Source organism: Crotalus tigris, unplaced genomic scaffold, assembly GCF_016545835.1.
Source record: "Crotalus tigris isolate CLP2741 ecotype Arizona unplaced genomic scaffold, ASM1654583v1 scf7180000024293.1627790, whole genome shotgun sequence".
Taxonomy (NCBI): Eukaryota; Metazoa; Chordata; class Lepidosauria; order Squamata; family Viperidae; genus Crotalus; species Crotalus tigris.
Genome location: NW_024100466.1, coordinates 1,200,545 through 1,217,753, shown reverse-complemented (window position 1 = coordinate 1,217,753; position 17,209 = coordinate 1,200,545). Strand labels below are relative to the sequence as shown.

The 17,209-nt window shown below is 41.9% G+C and overlaps 1 protein-coding gene across 4 annotated transcripts in view; it reads left to right on the top strand.

The window, feature by feature from the left end:
* ANTXR1 (ANTXR cell adhesion molecule 1) overlaps window positions 1-17,209 on the top strand; it is a 69,827-nt gene that overhangs the window by 2,092 nt on the left and 50,526 nt on the right. For all 4 annotated transcript variants that reach the window (XR_005554417.1, XR_005554418.1, XR_005554419.1 and 1 more), the window contains exons 2-8: window positions 6,121-6,192; window positions 8,124-8,195; window positions 9,571-9,652; window positions 10,027-10,060; window positions 13,558-13,637; window positions 16,068-16,136; window positions 17,049-17,129. Coding sequence is in view for 1 of the 4 variants with exons in the window: in XM_039324264.1 (XP_039180198.1) it covers window positions 6,121-6,192; window positions 8,124-8,195; window positions 9,571-9,652; window positions 10,027-10,060; window positions 13,558-13,637; window positions 16,068-16,136; window positions 17,049-17,129 (490 nt within the window). In the remaining 3 variants the exon portion in view is untranslated. The remainder of the gene's footprint in view (window positions 1-6,120; window positions 6,193-8,123; window positions 8,196-9,570; window positions 9,653-10,026; window positions 10,061-13,557; window positions 13,638-16,067; window positions 16,137-17,048; window positions 17,130-17,209) is intronic.

Here is a 17,209-nt window from a genome sequence, read left to right as displayed (position 1 = left end):
TGGGAACCACTGCTCTACTAGCAGGTTTCAGCTTGTCCTGCATTTTCAGAGGGGAGGAGAGCTAGAAAGGCTTGTGTGAATTGGGGTTGTGAAGGAAAGATGGGCTGGGCTACCTCTTCCCAAGTAACCTTCTGTATCCAGATTGGATCAGGGAGATCTTGTGGATGAGTTCCTTTCAGCTTTCCAAGGCTCCTGGAAGGCCTCAGGAGAGACAGGGGATCCCCTTTGGCATGCATCCTTTATTCAAGGGAATAGTCAGGTTCGCAATAAGTATATCAACCATGGTTAACTATTTCTGTGTCTACTATCAACAACTTCAGGAGACAACAGTTCTGTCCCTAGGATGGTGTACGTTTGATGTGTATGACAGGCTGAGCTTTGATGACATCATCATGGCTGCCATCTTCACTTTTTTGACCTTACCCCCCAAACATGCTTGAGCAGTACCAATAGAAATCATCAGAGGTTATTTTGAAAGATGGGCTGTGAGGGGCTTCTATCTTCCCCAGTGCCTTTCCAGAATCTGAAAACATAATTTTGGTTAGACAACTATCTAACAGTAAATTCACCTTTCTTTCTGAGTTCATGCAATGCAGTGAATTGTAAAGTAACTTCAAAAATTGGGTACACATAAGCTAAGCTTTCCTAACACCCAACACCCCCCCCCCCAAACTAAATACAAGAGACTAGATTTTTAACTGGTTGGGGAAATTGGTTGTGCAAACTGACATACAATGACCTGGAAGGGAGAGCCCGAATTATGTAAAGAAAAAAGAGGCCTTTGTTCTCCAGGACAGCAGCAACAGCAGGGAAAGTGATTCTTGTTTCCTGCAACTGGAGGGAAGTGTTGCCTGCAGATCTTTGTGTTTTCATTTCAATCCAAAATTTCCTTCTGAGTGACAAGTTTCGCGGCTTTGCTTCTGGGAAGGCTTTCTCAACCTGGCGCCCTCCAGATGTGCAAGGCTGCATCTCCTACTCTCTGCCAGCAGGTCTGTGAGGGGGAAGGGGAAGAAGCCAAACCCACCTGGATAAAGCGGTCATAAAACACTCTTAGCTTCCTGGGCTCAGAAAAGGCCAACTTAATTAAAGGAGCATCTGTGTATTCTGCAGCACTAAGTCTGCTTCCAAGAGAAAATAATTGAGGAGAGAGATGGAATGGAGGAAGAACCAAAGGGAGAAGAATTTGGGACAGGCAAGATTGATACCTGCAGAGGAGAAATGCAAGCATTTCCAGGACTTGCAAAACCACCTATATGGAACACCTAAGAAGATCAGAAGAAGCTGAAATATATGGATGGATGGATGGATGGATGGATGGATGATTGGTTAGTTGTCAGCCTGCATCTTCTCTGTTGGCACTCCCAAACAATCACATATTGGGAGTGGCTGGATTTGAGTAACACACGGAGCCACATACCAGCCGATGGCAGACTTAGCCTGGTGTCTTGTGGGTTCCTAGTCTGTTTTAGTTTATGATTCAGTGTATTGGGCAAACCTTGAAAAACTGAATGAACATGGATAATCAGGTCTACAAAGATGTCAAATATTTAAATTACTCCTTTAATTAGTGGAGATATAAGGCATTGGTGGCTGAATCTGCTATGCATTGGGTGGTGGATGGTAATCTTTTCCCTCAGCCAGGGAGGGTCCATGGGGAGGGTCCTAAAAATCAAGATGGAGGTCCCAGTTGTACAATCAAAATTCCTCCCTTTTTTTACATGCCTCCCAGAGCAAGTGAAACAGGAAAAGGTTTAGTTGTGTGGATGCAACCGCCATGTTGTCTTTTTGGAGCCTCCTAATGCAAATTTTACTTACTTTCCTCCTTGCCCTAGGCTTTGATAGCATGAGGAGACTTGAAGTGAGGTGTTGGTGGTTTAAGGTGGATATGTGGAAATAGATTCTTGTAACTAGGGAATCTGAGGGAAAGCTCGGATTCCCGGATGCTGGCCACTGTGGTCTTAATCCAGATCAGATCATTGTTTTCAATGTCAAGGCAGTAAGTTCTAAAGGGTTGAGTAGCCTGTAAAAAACCCAGTAAAAAAAAAAGGAAGTAGAGTGGGATGGTTCACATCTGAGACCCAGCAGAACTTTGTTGATTCTCTGATTGACTGGACAGAGAAAAGTGTGGGCCCATTGCACATTCCTACTCTCTCCTCCTTTGAATGGAGCCTTGAACCCTGAGCTTGAAAATGGTCCTTCCCCATTTCTTTTCCACAAGGTGTCCTGGAACCGTATTCCTCCTTGCAGCGCAATGAAAGCTGACAAACTGTTGCTTATATAATGTTCCCGTGTTCACCCCCACAAACGTTAACATAAATATTAACTAACTGTCATTGTTCCAGACAGATGAAACTCTTCAAAGAACTTTGAGGCATTGTTTACCTTAAAGAATCTTTATTCAAGTAGCATAGCATCTGCATGTACATAGGCCAAGCCAAAATCTGAATTCCCTCCCCTGAGCACATAGTATCCAAGCACAACTCCCTCCTCTAATTAACGGTCATAAATCACATTCTCTGCCATTTCTTATCATCTCATTTAAAAAAACCTTGGTTCTCACCCTTATACATTATTGTTATGTCTAACTAAACTCCCATGCACATTTCTCCTCCTCCCCCCCCCAGTATCATCTAATTCTAACTCTAAGAGTAAAACATAAAGAAAAATGGCTGCATCTCCATATATTGCCAAAGCAAGAATATCCAATGTTAGCAGCGTTGACACTAACATTCCATCTGCATGTTGGTTCCAAAGCAAAGTGGGTGCTCAACATTTTGCATTCAAGACCCTTCTCATACATAGGCATGAAATTCACACATGTGAAGCCACAGATAGCCCCGTCATCAATAAAACCAATAGTTCATTGGGTTCACTTAAAGAGTGATTAAGGCAGCTGATGGAAAGGCCAACAGAGCAATCAAAAGCAAGGAAAAGATAAATCATTTGCTTCAAAATGCAACATTAGCTTACACAAACTCTCAATTCCCAGATCATTTTTAAATGTTTAATCCCTTTAGCTGTGGCAATCTCCCCCCCCCCCTTTCTTTCTGGCGAAAATCTTTGAGTTTTTGAGTTCTTCGCTCAATCTGGGCACAGTATTCAGAAGGGAAAACATCTTCCTCAAAATGACTCTCCCCCCCCCGTTTCTTTGCCGGTATGCAACCTAGGAGGGGGGGGGGGCATTTTTCTATGCAAGGCTTTGTGTGGGAAGATCTCATGGAAAAAAGAGCTGTAATTTTAGATGTTTGGATCCTTGTTCCAAGCGGAGAAAAAAAGCTTCAAGATGTAGTTATGTGGCGAATTCAAGAAGTGGTGTGTAACTCAGAAACCACCCAGAACACAAATCCTTCGTCCGGGGAGACGAAGCTCAGCCCCTGAATTCATCCGCAGCCCCTCTGGTCACTGGGTCCGAGGCAGGCCGTGTCCTTCCCTTCTGCTTCCGGCCTCTTGCTTAAAACCGTGGAAAATCAATCAAGCTTTCGTCCTCATCTGCAAAGGGAGCAAAATGTGGAAGCTTTTTTGGGCAATCTAGTACAAGAGATCTCAAAGGAAGGGCAGCTACTGGGGTTGGTCAAAAAAGTCAAAATGGCCTTTTCAGTTGCATCATCGCCACGGCCATCTTGGCTGCTTTTGAGCTTCCCCTGGGGACATCTCACTCACAAGCCAGGATCTGAGCAAGGGATTGTAGTACCCTGAGTTTCTGGGGTTTGAGGACCGCTATTTCCAAGGAGCGAACAAAGACGTGTTTATTACTAAAATGCACATAATCATAAAGCTAATGTGATTTATTGCAATTCTTGGTAAAAAAATGTATACAGATATAAAATTGCAAAAAAAAGGTAGTTTTTATTTGAAGAAATCTGCACCTTAATCACAAAGCATTTAGGGCAAACTTTTTTGCGAAAACTAAACATGTATATTTTGAAAAAAATGGGTATAAAATTAGAAATTGAGAGAAGTTGAAATTGCTCTATTCTCACCCATTTGCAGATGTGGCTTATCATTCTTGCTTATTTATATGACTCAAAATAATTTGCTATCCGTCTTCTTCTGTGATCTATATTAAGAGGTAGCGTGGGTTAGTGCAGACCCTATATCATTTCAGACAAGTGGCTGTCCAATCTCTTCTTCTCATGTTGCACACATCACAACGTCTTTGCATCAATTTTGTAGATTACATAATTCTCTTAATTTGCCGCTCCTGATTTTTTCTCTGGATGCTTCCGGACAGGAAAGAAAAAAGAGTGAATTCTTCTGGAATTTTTGCTTTCCCCAGCAAATCCCTTCCTGGGTGTGGATGCATCAGAATGACCTGCCTTGCAAATCTAAAAGGGGATTTATTTCCAGACTGGTTTGGACTTTGAGTAAACTCTACAAAGCAGAAAAGCAAACTGTGGTTTAATCCTACAACTATTTTTTCTATATGTGATGAACTTCAGTTTAATTTCTCTGCAGAGATCTCAAACACAATTTGGGTTAGCAGACCTTTATATGCCAAATATATTCAATGGATTAGTCAGAAAACAGAAATCTGGCTACGTTGACTCCTGTTATTAGATTAAAAGAAGGAAGGCAGTTGAGAATGGTGACCTATTTGGATTAATGGAAGGTGAAACAATCTATCATTTCTAAACACCCAATTTCTTTTACATGTTATAGTGAATTATCTTGAGTTTTATGCTGAATAATCAAGTTTAAAGAAATATTTTTGAACAAGAAAAGGCTTGTTGGGTTCTTCTATAATTGGCAGGCTTTGTTTTGTGACATCAAATGCAGCTTGAAATAACTGCTTCAGATGGCATTTCAAAACATCTAAAGATGGACCGTGTGAATGCAGCAAAAAGAGAGCGAGGGGTTTTCAAGAAAAGGCCAGACAGCCATTTGTCTGGAATGGAATAATCTCCTGCCTTGAGCAGGGGTTGGACTAGTCATTGGAAGACCTCCAAGATTGATTCCAGCCTTAGGATTCTATGAGAAGCAGCTCAAGGACTCTTGCTTCAATGAGGCCCAAGGAATCCTTATCATCATCATCATCATCATCATGATTAGGGGGCTGGAGGCTAACACATATGAACAATGGATGGACAGTGTGGATGCAGCAAAAAAAGAGCTGGGGGTTTTCAAGAAAAGTCTAGTCTAATAAAAAGAAGGACTGGGGAGACATGATAGCAGTCTTCCAATATTTGAGAGACTGCCACAAAGACAAGGGGGTCAACCTATTTTCCAAAGCATCAGAGGACAGGACAAGAAACAATGGTTGGAAACGAACCAAGGAGAGAAACAACCTAGAACTAAGGAGACATTTAAGCAATGGAATAGCTTGCCTTCAGAAGCTGTGAGTGCTCCTTCACTGGAGGTTTTCAAAAAGAGACTGGACAACCATTTGTCCAGAAAGATATATGGGGAAAGCCGAATTCAATTAAAAATTGTGGTTCACTTAACAACCAATGGAAAAAAGTTTGTAAAATTGGGCATCACTCACTTAACTGCCTAGCAACAGAAATTCTGGTCCCAGTTGTGGTCATAAGTTGAGGACTACATGTCCAGGGACAATGCCAAACAACAAAAACAAACAAACAAACACAACATTGCCCCTTTGTATCTATGAGCCATGTCAACATGCCTTCAACATGGGTGGGGCTTGACTGCCATCACCTCCCTCTGGCCTTTTTGGATTTCCCGCCACCCTACGGATAAAGGTATCCCACTTCTTTTCCATCCTCTGCAGTCCTCTTCCTTCAACACCCGCGCAGGTCCTTGATGATTCTAGTTCACTCACTGGCCATGTCAAGATATATTTTGCCTTGTATTTGCCTTTACTGCAATAATGACCCTTTGCAGTTTTCACATGAAGAAGGGATAGGTAAGCAATGCACATGGAGAGACTTGTATATATTTAAAAAGACAACAAAAAATGTTTTTTTTCTAGCTTCTTCCCCAAAAGAGCACTATTACACCACTCATGAGCCGATCTCATGGTTTCAAAAATTACAGATTATTATATCAATTAATAGGGCCCATTCCCAAAGCAAATGTCTCCATAAAACCATCCTTAAAAAAATAGCAACCCAAACATTTCTATAATGAAGTCAATATTCTCTGGCATGATCTCTTTTCCAGATCAGGAAGTGTCCTACACCACTGGAGTGAAATCTATTATTTTGTGGAACATCTGGCTCACAAATTTATAAGGTAAGAAGTTATAGCCAGCTGACAGCATAAGATATGGGTTGCAGTGGGCTGAACATCTGCCTTCAGTCTCTGCATGTTTACTCCAAAGTAAAGGCCAGAGTTTTCAGTGGGGCCTGCTCTAGCCATAGGATTCACTAGAGGAAACATACTGAAGTTTGTTGATTATAGCCTTCATGTCTACCGTAATCATGATGTAAACTAGAAGAAAATCGAGCAGATGTTCTTTTCAGTATCAGCAGTAGAATCCTTCAGGTTTCTGGGTCCTGTACTGTAATCTCTTTGGATTTGAAATGGACACCTAACATTAGAACCATCATTAAAAAGGCACAACAAAGAAGGTTCTTCCTGCGTCAACTCAGAAAGTTCAGAGTACCCCAGGCACTGCTGATACAGTTCTACAGAGGAATTATTGAATCTGTCATTTGCACTTCTATATAATTGTCTGGTTTGGTACAGCAGCCAAACAGGATAGGGACAGACTTCAGTGGATAGTTAGGATTGCAGAAAAAATAATTGCAAGCAGCCTGCCTTCCATCGAAGACCTGCAGATTGCATGGGTCAGAAAGGAGGCTCAGAAAATATCTACAGACTCCACCCATCCTGGACATAAACTGTTTTAACTCCTCACCTTTGGATGGCACTATAAGATATTGCATGCCAAAGCAACTAGACACAGAGACAGTTTTCCCCCCTCAAGCCATCATTCTGCTGAACAGTTAATACTGACGGTATTGTTTTATGTCTAATTATATTTACCCATCTCGTATGGCTGTAGTATTACTACTATTATCCTTCTCATCTTCTCTACTACTCCCTCTTATTGGTATCATATTATGATTACTATTAGTCTGTTGCTTTGCATGCACATTGAGAGCTTCTACACCAGAGACAAATTCCTTGTGTGTCCAATCACACCTGGCCAATAAAGAATCTTCTCTTCTCTTCTCTTCTCTTCTCTTCTCTTCTATTCTATTCTATTCTATTCTATTCTATTCTTTTCCTTGTCTTGAGTCAAGTTTGCCCTCTTAAAACCTTGTTGTTCCTTTGATTTGCAGTAACATTGTAGCTAAAAGAAACTTACTGAGCAATTTTGAAATAATTGAGAAAAACATCAACTTTGTTTTGTTATTTTTGTTGTTGCCTTGAACTGGATTTCCTCTTAATGGAATGAAGGGAACACAAGTTTCAAAGAATTCCAAATAGTTTGTTTTCCTGCTGTTTTTATGGGCAGAAACTCCTGGAACTGATCAGAAGCTGATTTATTGTTTTCAAGGAGGTCTAGTTTTTTTAGAGGAAGAAAATTGCCACAGTTCTGAGTCTTAAGGTTGGGTTCTAGTCTTAGTAAGCAATCACGTATACTTTAACTGAGTTGTCACAAGGTCTTCAAAAGGATCTAAGATAGGAAAGTTGGGATTTGGTGAGGGGTTGAGAATTATTCAAGATTTGTTCAAGGTTGCAAACTACTTTTGTAAATCTTGATTTTTTTTTCTTTTCATTGAAATGGAATAAAAGCCCTTATTAAGTACTGTAAATAAATCCCTGGCTCTGCTCAGAGTAGAGCATCCAAAAAATGACCCTGAGATTAATTTACATTTTTAGAAGCGTGCCTTCAGAATGATGTAAGAAATGGATCTCTTTCTACAAGCAGCACCAAAAATTTTATACAATCTGCAGAGGCAGCCACGCATGGAATGCACATAAAAAGGGATGAGGCTTCATAGTCACAGCTGCCATCTTGACTTTTTTCCCCACCTTTTGTGAATACCCAGTAGAGGTAGTTCACACATTCAAGTGGATAGAGGAATATTGTCATGTTTTGCTGAGAGAGGGAAGGAAGGAAGGAAGGAAGGAAGGAAGGAAGGAAGGAAGGAAGGAAGGAAGGAAGGAAGGAAGGAAGGTCGGTCCTCATTTTGCCGTCTTTCTTTCTGCAGCCCCCAGTTGAGAATGTCCTTTATTGTCTTCTCCACTCAAGGTTCAACCCTGATGGACCTGACAGAAGACAGGTAAGAAGGAGGGGGGGGGGGTATTACTGTCCTAGGACCCGCCATCCTAGCTGTTACTCTGCACACAAATGTTGATGTTATAACCTGGGTAACAAGCATGAGCATCATATTAAATATGCCTGGGCACCTCATCTCTTAAGGACCACGTCTTTCAAGGACCCCAAATGATCCCTAGAATGGATTTGGAGGGCCTTGAGGAGGGAATCAGACATTTTCAGTCTAATGTTGAAAACAGGTTATGTTGCTTTTTTGAAAAGTTGTACAACTGTCCTGTTTTACCCAGAGAGAATTTTTTGATTTATTAGTGACTATGTTTATATTCAGCCAAAATAAGTACTTTGCTGTTCTTAAGAACAGCAACAACTACTAGAGATAGAAGATATCTATTTTGAAGAGCATCATTGTAGGAAGGGGTCCAAACTGTGCTCATTTTCCACATGAACAGCTTCTCGTGCTTTAACAAGCCTTCCTCCTGTCATTGTGTCCAGAAGAACTGTGTTAGCCTGTCTAGCAGTTGCCTCATGCTGCTGTCAATGACCACAGCCAAGTTCTCCCTTGATTTGGTGCTTCCAAACCATACGTCCTCCTGTTCAGAGGCACCTTATTAGGGAGAAGGGCAGAGAGAGAGAAGAGAAGAGAAGAGAAGAGAAGAGAAGAGAAGAGAAGAGAAGAGAAGAGAAAGGGGGAGAGAGGAGAGAGAGAGAGAGAGAGAGAGAGAGAGAGAGAGAGAGAGAGAGAGAGAAATGTTCTACATTTTTCCTCCCTAAATATAATTGCATTTGTCTCTTACAGCATACTTTGTTCCCCCACAAGTCAGGTTTCCACCCTTTAGTGCAGTAGCATTAGAAAAGTAAGAAAAGAAGAGGGAAGAAGGAGGGAGAAAGGCACGTGTTGGCAAATCTGACACCTCTTTACTTGTTGGGAACTGCAATAGATGGCCCCAAATCAGACTTTTCCCATACATGTTTCTGCAGATATTGGTGAATGGTGAAGTTCAGGGGAAACAATCCAGCTGTCTTCCCCTTTTCCTACCCTTAGACTTTCTTAGGACTCCGGAAATGGAGCTCGCAGGTTGCCAGGCACTGTGCAGGAAAGAATAAAGAAAAAAAGATGGGAGTCCTAAGAAAGAGAACTTTTCCTATGCCTAGAGAGCAAAATAGTTATCAGCCATCTTGCCGTTCTGGCTGTCTCCGTACATTGTCTTGCCTGGAGATAATAGTTTTCCTCAATGTTTCTCTCTCACCACAGCATTGCAAAATGTTTTATTTCAAATAGACAATGAGAGAGTTCAGAGCTGTGACTTCTTTGGCATGCCTATCTTGCCTGTAGCAAATACTTTCTCTCTAACCAAAGCTGGTGTCTTCTGCTGTTCCAGAGAAAAAATCCGTCGAGGTTTGGAGGATCTTCAGAAGGTCTTGCCTGGAGGAGACACCTACATGCACGAAGGATTTAAAAGGGTAAATAAGAGCAAAGAAATTGAGTCTTTGTTTTATGATGGGTGCCAGATGCAGAGGGCAGTCTGGGCCGGAGCATCTACAGGAAGTAGGTGTGAAAGGCAGCAAGATGATGGTTGCTACCATCCCATCAAATCTCCAGCCAGTTTTTGATATGCTTTCCACACAGGATGCACATAAACATGGGATGGGGCTCCAATTTCAGGGTCACAATGTCCCACTTGACTTTTGCTTTGCTCTGTGGCTGGATAGCAACCGCCCATCCCGTCCCCAACTTATCTGCTTCACAGTGTGGCCCCATATTCTTGCCACGAGTAATTGAAGCTATACTTTATCTATGCATTGCATCCTAATAATTTTCTTTGGTTCTGTTTTAGGCCAGTGAGCAAATTTATCATGAAAATGATCAAGGTAAGAATACGTTCAATAAAGTGGTCATTATTACTTTTGCTCATTTGTTAAGCGTCTTCCTTCATTATTTTGCAGTTGACCTTCCCTGATAGTTGTTATTATTCTAAATCAATCTATTTCCCTCTTGGTACACATTACGGGTAGTCCTTTACTTACACCCATTCATTTAGTGACCATTCAAAGTTACAACAGCCTTGAAAAAGTGACTTATGACTGTTTTTCATACTTATGACTTTTGCAGCATCCCTATGGTCATGTGGGACATCAATATTTGGACACTTGGCAACTGGCATGTACTTAGGATGGTTGCAGTGTCCCAGGGTCATGTGATCACCTTTTGGGATCTTCTGACAGGCCAAGTCAATGGGAAAGCCGGATTCACTTAACAACAGTGTTGCTAACTTAAAAACTGTAGTGATTCACTAAACAACTGTGGCAAGAAACATTGTAAAATGAGGCAAAACTCACTTAACAACAGCAATGTTGGGCTCAATTCCGGTCATAAGTCAAAGACTACCTGTAGTGCTACCCTGTTTCCCCGAAAATAAGACCCGGTCTTAGTGTTTTGTTGGCCTCCAAAAGAGGCACCGGGTCTTATTTTCGGTTTGTGTGCATGTGTGTGTTTTCCACTCACTTTGCAGTAGCGGCACCAGCAGCCCTGCCCAGCCGGCCCCCTTCTTCTGTGGCCGAAGGAGCAGCTTCATTCTGCAGCTGAGAATGGAGCTCCAGCCTGCATTTCGCAGCCAGAGGCCTTTCCGGATTGAATCCATAGCGCCGTTCTTGGCTGCAGAGGCCTTCCGGAAAGGCCTCTGACTGAGAAATGCAGGCTGGAGCTCCATTCTCAGCTGCAGAATGAAGCTGCTCCTTCCAGCGAGGCAAGTGTCGATCCATGGGAGGCCTGGCTGCAATGGGAAGCTCCAACCCTGCCAACCCGCCCTAGCTTGATTTTTAGCTGTGTGTCTTGCCCCAAAATGAGGGCTTATTTTGGGGGCAGCTCTTATATTAGGCCTGCTCCCCCCCCAAATTAAGCTAGGGCTTATTTTTGGAGTAGGTCTTACTTTCGGGCAAATATGGTATTCTGATATTAAATGAACATATAGACATACAGACACACGTACTTGAAAGGCATGAGTAATTAACAAAATTGACACTAAAATAAATTGCAGGATATCCAGCATTAATTCTTCCCAGTGGAGAACAACAGGAAGTAATAAAACCTCTGAATGTTCAAGTATTAAAACTTTTCATTAAGGTTGCCAGGAATCTTTGCTAAAGTAAACTGGTTGTCCGGAAATGTTATCAGAGCATCTTAACTATTGCAAAGGGCAATGCAATAAAGTTCTACATTAAATGTTAATAACAGTGTTTTGGAAGCCTCAATTTTATTGGATTTCTAACTGTTTTTGAATGGAAGTTTGAGACCAAATTATTCTGTTCTGTTTTTATTCAGAAGTAAGCTCTACTGGGTTGGGTTCCATAACATTTGAAGCCGTTGAAACACAACTCTGTTCATTTATTTTTTTTATTTCTTCCACATTCCTACTCAGAAAACCCTGGGCAGACCTCAGAGTATCTAAGTTTGATTAGTGGTTCTGTGGCATCACACATCTGCAGTGTGAAAACATAGTTTTGATATCTTCTTGCAATTCAAAATGCTGCTATTAAGACAAACCCTTGTTAGATCCACCATGGGGAAACTACACATTGCCCACACATGTAGATGATTGCTCTGCAATTCTGACTTTTCTAAAAAAACAGAAATCTACTTTGAAATGGAAGCACATTAAACAGTGGTGCATAACCCATCCCCCTCATTTCTCTGCTTGCTGCTTTTAAATCCTCTTCCATTTTTTTTAAAATCCTGTTTGCTAGATTAATCTGAGTAGTTGGTTTTCAATGTTTGCCTTTATGGTCTAGTAGAGAAGGCACCAGGCTAGAAGCAGGAGACCCAGAGTTCTAATCCTGCCTTGGGTATAAAAGCCAGACAGAATTCTTGAGATTATTTTCACTTTCATAACAGCAGTATGTTAACATGAGTATAAATGCATGACTCAGGTTGACAGCAGCAGCCAAATTAACTTTAATTACTTCTTCACTGTGGTGGGATCATTTGAAACCCGGACCACAGACAAGCCCAGACCACGCTCAGATCACAATAACAATCTTGGGGTGATAAGAACACCTTTGGGCAGTAATTCTGCCTTCTCTGCAGTTGGCATGCTGTAATTGGGATGATAATATGTTGTCTCTTCTCCATGATGGGCCTAAAGCGATCCCAAGGCTTCCCTCTTGCTGTCAGGCTACATGGAAAATGAATGAATGTACAACTCTGGGGAAAATGGCAGCCTTTAATTGTTTCTCGTACATCCCATCTGTAATTTTTAATAAAAGGTGAGGCAGAGTTCAGCTTGATGTGAATTTACAGTTCTTTAATCAGATTGCATCCATTTAAGCACGCAGGGAAAGAAAGTTCAGGATTCTTTCAAGATTTGATCACAGCTAAGTTGTGGAGCTGTTGTGGGTGTGCCAAGGTAGAAGAGTTGAATCCAACAATTATCCAACAAGATGTCTATGGAGATTGTCAGTCATCCAGGTCATGGTTGTCCCAAAGCTGCTTTTTCAGGACGCAACTGGACTTTCTTTGTTTTTTCTTTTTTCTTTTCTTAAGATGATCACTCATGCACCTCTGCTTATACTTTAAAAATCATTTATGTTTGTATCCCAAAAGTAAACATATAGGTTAGATAAGCTGGATGCTTTGGAAAACATGCTAACATATTCACTACAGAATTACATCTGCTTTCCTATGAAATGTGCATGTGGGCGTGTGTTGGCACATCTTCAAGTCATTCTGGACTCTTGGCAACTGCTTGCCCAGGTCCCCAAGAATCCCAGTTTCCAGTCTGGTGCCTCCACCAAACTGGCTCTCTTCTTTGAGCCGCCCTTGACAGTGACCACATGGATGAGTCCCTGCAGTTTTCTTGGCAACATTTTTAGAAGTGGTTTGGCATTGGCGCTTCTTCCCAGGCCTGAGAGGGGGACTGGCCCAAAGTCCTGCAGCCAACATCTGTGCTCAAGGTTAGAACTCAGTTTCTAACCACTGTATTTAACCACCATATTAAACATTTAGTTGTTTGTATAAACTTTTGCGCAAACCTGACTATCTATGTCAGGGGAAGACAACCTTGGCTCTTTTATGACTCATGGACTTCAACTGCCAGAATTCCTGAGCCAGCCCTGCTGAGGGAAAAGGGAGAGGTTTCCAAGCTGAGCCAGGCTGGCGCAGGAATTCTGGGAGTTAAAGTCCACGAGTCATAAAAGAGCCAAGGTTGCCTACCCCTGGTCTATGTGTATGTAAAACATGAAGGAAATGTCTATGACAGTTTGCAAACAGCACCAGGTAAGCAGCATCGCATTCTGAGTGAAGCAAGATGGCAGCTGGTTGTTCCATTGTCCTTGATCATTAATTTTACTTCTGGAATGGCTTCCCTCATCAGGTTACAGGACCGCCAGTGTCATTATTGCCTTGACGGATGGAGAACTTCACGAGGACCTTTTCTTCTATTCTGAACAAGAGGTAGGAGCCTTGCTTTGAAAGTCTGTAATGAATTGAATGATGCCCCAAAAAAGTTGCTCTTCCCAAGGAATGGAAATCCAGAAGCAGGTTGGTTTTAAAATCTCAACTCCTACAGGAAGCTCAATCAAACAATGCCCATAACCTCTTTCTTGGTCTAAGCACTTTTGTGCGAGAGGAGACTGACAGATCTTCTCCTTTGCAGATAAAGCCACCTCTTGGGGTTTCTCAGGAAAGGAAAGGAATGAATTCTTAGGGTCAATATGTTAATTTATCTTGGATTTGCAGAGGGAGGGAGGGAGGGAGGGAGAGGGAGAGAGATCCAGTGAGGTTGATGGCACATGTTTGCAGACAGTGTTTTGTCTGTCTAACTCAGAGGCTCACAACTGGCATGTCATTTTCACTCGCCTGGACTCAGCTTTATTTTTGGAGACTGTTGCAAACAAGAGAACTTTGCCCAGACAGGCTTGGAGCCACAGTCTGACAGTTCACAAACTCATTTTACAGGGAGATGCATTAGAAGGGCAGAATATAAATGTTTAAATAAAGTAAAAAGATGCAGATGAATTGGCTTTTCTCTTGGGAAGTGACAAGAGGTTTGCATGGCACTTCACGTCTTTTAATACATTATTGTATTAAACCTCTCCGATAACTGCACTGCACCTCCATCTTTGCATCCCCACTTTGTAAGGGTTGGAGGGGACAAATCTATTTATTTCAATGTTGCTGTATTTTTTTTCTTCCCATCTTATCTCCCATCAGCCAGATTCTGCTTCATTATTTTTTCCCCCCAAGTCTTCGTGAGCATTCATTTTGTTTCCACACAGTTCTGGGAAGCATGCATTAAGAAAGCACATAATGAAATATAAACCCAATGGATTTCTTTCCCATCGTTAGCCTAGGGACTTTCCCAAGGAAAATGTTGCTGCTCTCTTCCCTCAACTGTCATCTTTGACTGCAAAAATTAAATACTTCAGGATTCAGCAGATGCATTACAACATCTTTAGGAGGATGAACCAGAGGATGTGATAATTTTTTCAGTAACACGAATCTTCAGGGCTGTCACCACAGTTCTATCAAAGGGACTAATCTGGGCTCCAAGATGGGGAGAGCACATTAATTTGGCTGTATTCTAAAAAAATAAGGTTTCTCAACAGCACAGGGGTAGAGAGATCCATCCATGCATTGTTGGAGTTGAAAACCCACAATGCATAACTTGGCCTTCCTTAATCCAAGGCCTTCCAGATTCTTTCAGGAATTCTTAGTCTGCAACACATCTGGAGGGCATTAGATTGCAGAGAGCTATCATGGCCTGTCCTCTCTGTCTGAAGCATTTGAATGGAATTGGCTGGATTTATCCGGCATGTCTTCTTTTAGGATGCTTGGGAGTTGAGCAGCCTTATGTGGGACAAGGCTTACATTGTGAGATGCATCATTTCAGCCCTCTTCTAAAATCATAATTATTGTTGTGCAGAAGTCTGAATTCCCTCTCTCCTGTCTCCCCATCATTTCCATTCAAGAGAAGAAGCTCCTGACAATTTTTTAAATTTAATTCCTAATAAAGACATGGGGCCAACTGACCCCTGATTGGCCCTTGCTGTCACATAATTCCTGCTGGCATTAAAGCCCAAGGTCCGTGCCTGGAGCATCCAGAGTGGTGCGAAAGGCATTGGAGAGAAAACCAATGTATCATGAGTGGCAGCTTGAAATGGCAGAGGCCTTCTACAAGCTGGTGTCTCCAGATCTTTGGAAATGCAAACTGGGGAAGTTTTAATCCAATGGACAGATAGTCTTTGACTTATGACCACAACTGAGCTCAAAATTTTTGTTTCTAAGTGAAACAGTTCTTGAGTGAGTTTTGCCCCATTTGGTTACCATAGCTGCTAAGTGAATCATTGCAGTGATTAGTAACATTAATTGTTACAAGAACCTGGCTTCCCCTTTGACTTTGCTTGTCAGAGGTCGCAAAAGGGGACCACATGACTTTGGGAAACCACAACCGTTGCCGAGTGTCTGAATTTTGATCACATGACCATGAGGATGTTGCAACAGTCATACGTGTGAAAACGGTCATAAACCCCTTTTTTCCAGTGCAATTGTAACTTCAAACAGTCACTAAACAAATGGTTGTAAGTCGAGGACTACCTGTACTGTATAAGGAGGGCCAGGAAGGCTTACATAAAGAAGAAGCAACTGCATTCTCCTCTGCTTCCCTCAGTCGAAGATTCTTTTTTTAAATCATAATTATGGGTTGCATCCCAAACAGAAAGGCCATCCTAACCTGTTGAATATGTTTTTTTCTTCCCGGTGAGCTGGCAGGTAGGTGGGTGAGATGGGCCAGGAGATAGAATGGGAGCTAGGAAGCCCCGCCTGAGAACAACTGTTTCTTTATGCTGGGTGGGCTGCAATCCATGCTTTGACCTCTCTTTCCAGGCCAACCGGTCCCGTGAGCTGGGAGCCACAGTGTACTGTGTTGGTGTAAAGGACTTCAATGAAACTCAGGTAATTTTCAGTCATTTTGCATTTGGGCAAAGCTTGGTTGAGTGCAACAGCTTTCAGTCTCGTTTGAAATTGCTTTTGAGGGAGCTAGAAGTCCAGGAGTATCTGCAGGATATAGCTCCAAAATGTCAAAAATGCCTGTGTTTTTGCTGTAATGGTTGAGTTCGGGCTGATAAAGATTCAGAAAATGGATATACAACCAGTTTCACGGTTTCCTGTGAAAAAGTTCTGACATCTCTACAGACATCACAGGATGGCTGGAATAACAAAAATGAAAATGAAAAATGAAATTGATCCAATGGGAAACAGTTCAGCTACTGGAGTACGTACAATCCCATTCCTCATATTTCAATAAATCTTGCTAAAGAAAACTTTAAGAATTAGATTGGAAAGAATGTTGGTTTTAGGCAGCTGCCAAAGAGCCTGGAAGATGCCTCTAAAGACTCCATGGATCCATTCTCCTGTAATAATTTAAACTATGATCCAGGTTCAGCCAGGATTCTATCATAGTTTTTCTCAGCCTCAGCAGCTTAAGAGATGTGGACTTCATCTCTCAGAATCCCCCCGGCAGAATTCTGAGACCTGAAGTCCACAAATCTGAAAGTTGTTGAGGTTGCAAAACACTGTCCTATTATATTGAAATTCTCTGCTTCAAGGGGGTTTGCTAATTCCCCTTCACCCCACTATGGTATTTGGAAAAACTAGAATCCTATTGTGGTGATGAGTGCAAATTCTGAGAAAAAAAATGAGCACAGAAGAAACAAAATCCGCACACACATGAATGGCAACAAAGCTTGACAAACGGCTGTCTCCACCTCTTGTGCAATGGTCATCTGCCTCTGGGCAGTGTCCAGCTTCTCCTTACATCCTTGTTGGCTGACTCACTTTTCCACCTATTTTTTCCTCCAAAACCAGTTGGCCCGCATTGCTGACAGCAAGGATCACGTTTTCCCTGTGAATGATGGCTTTGAAGCTCTCCAGGGCATTATAGACTCTGTAAGTCTTTCTTACCACTGTACGCATTTCATGACTTAGTGAAATTAGCATTGTTGTTGCCAGAAACAGTATATTTATCG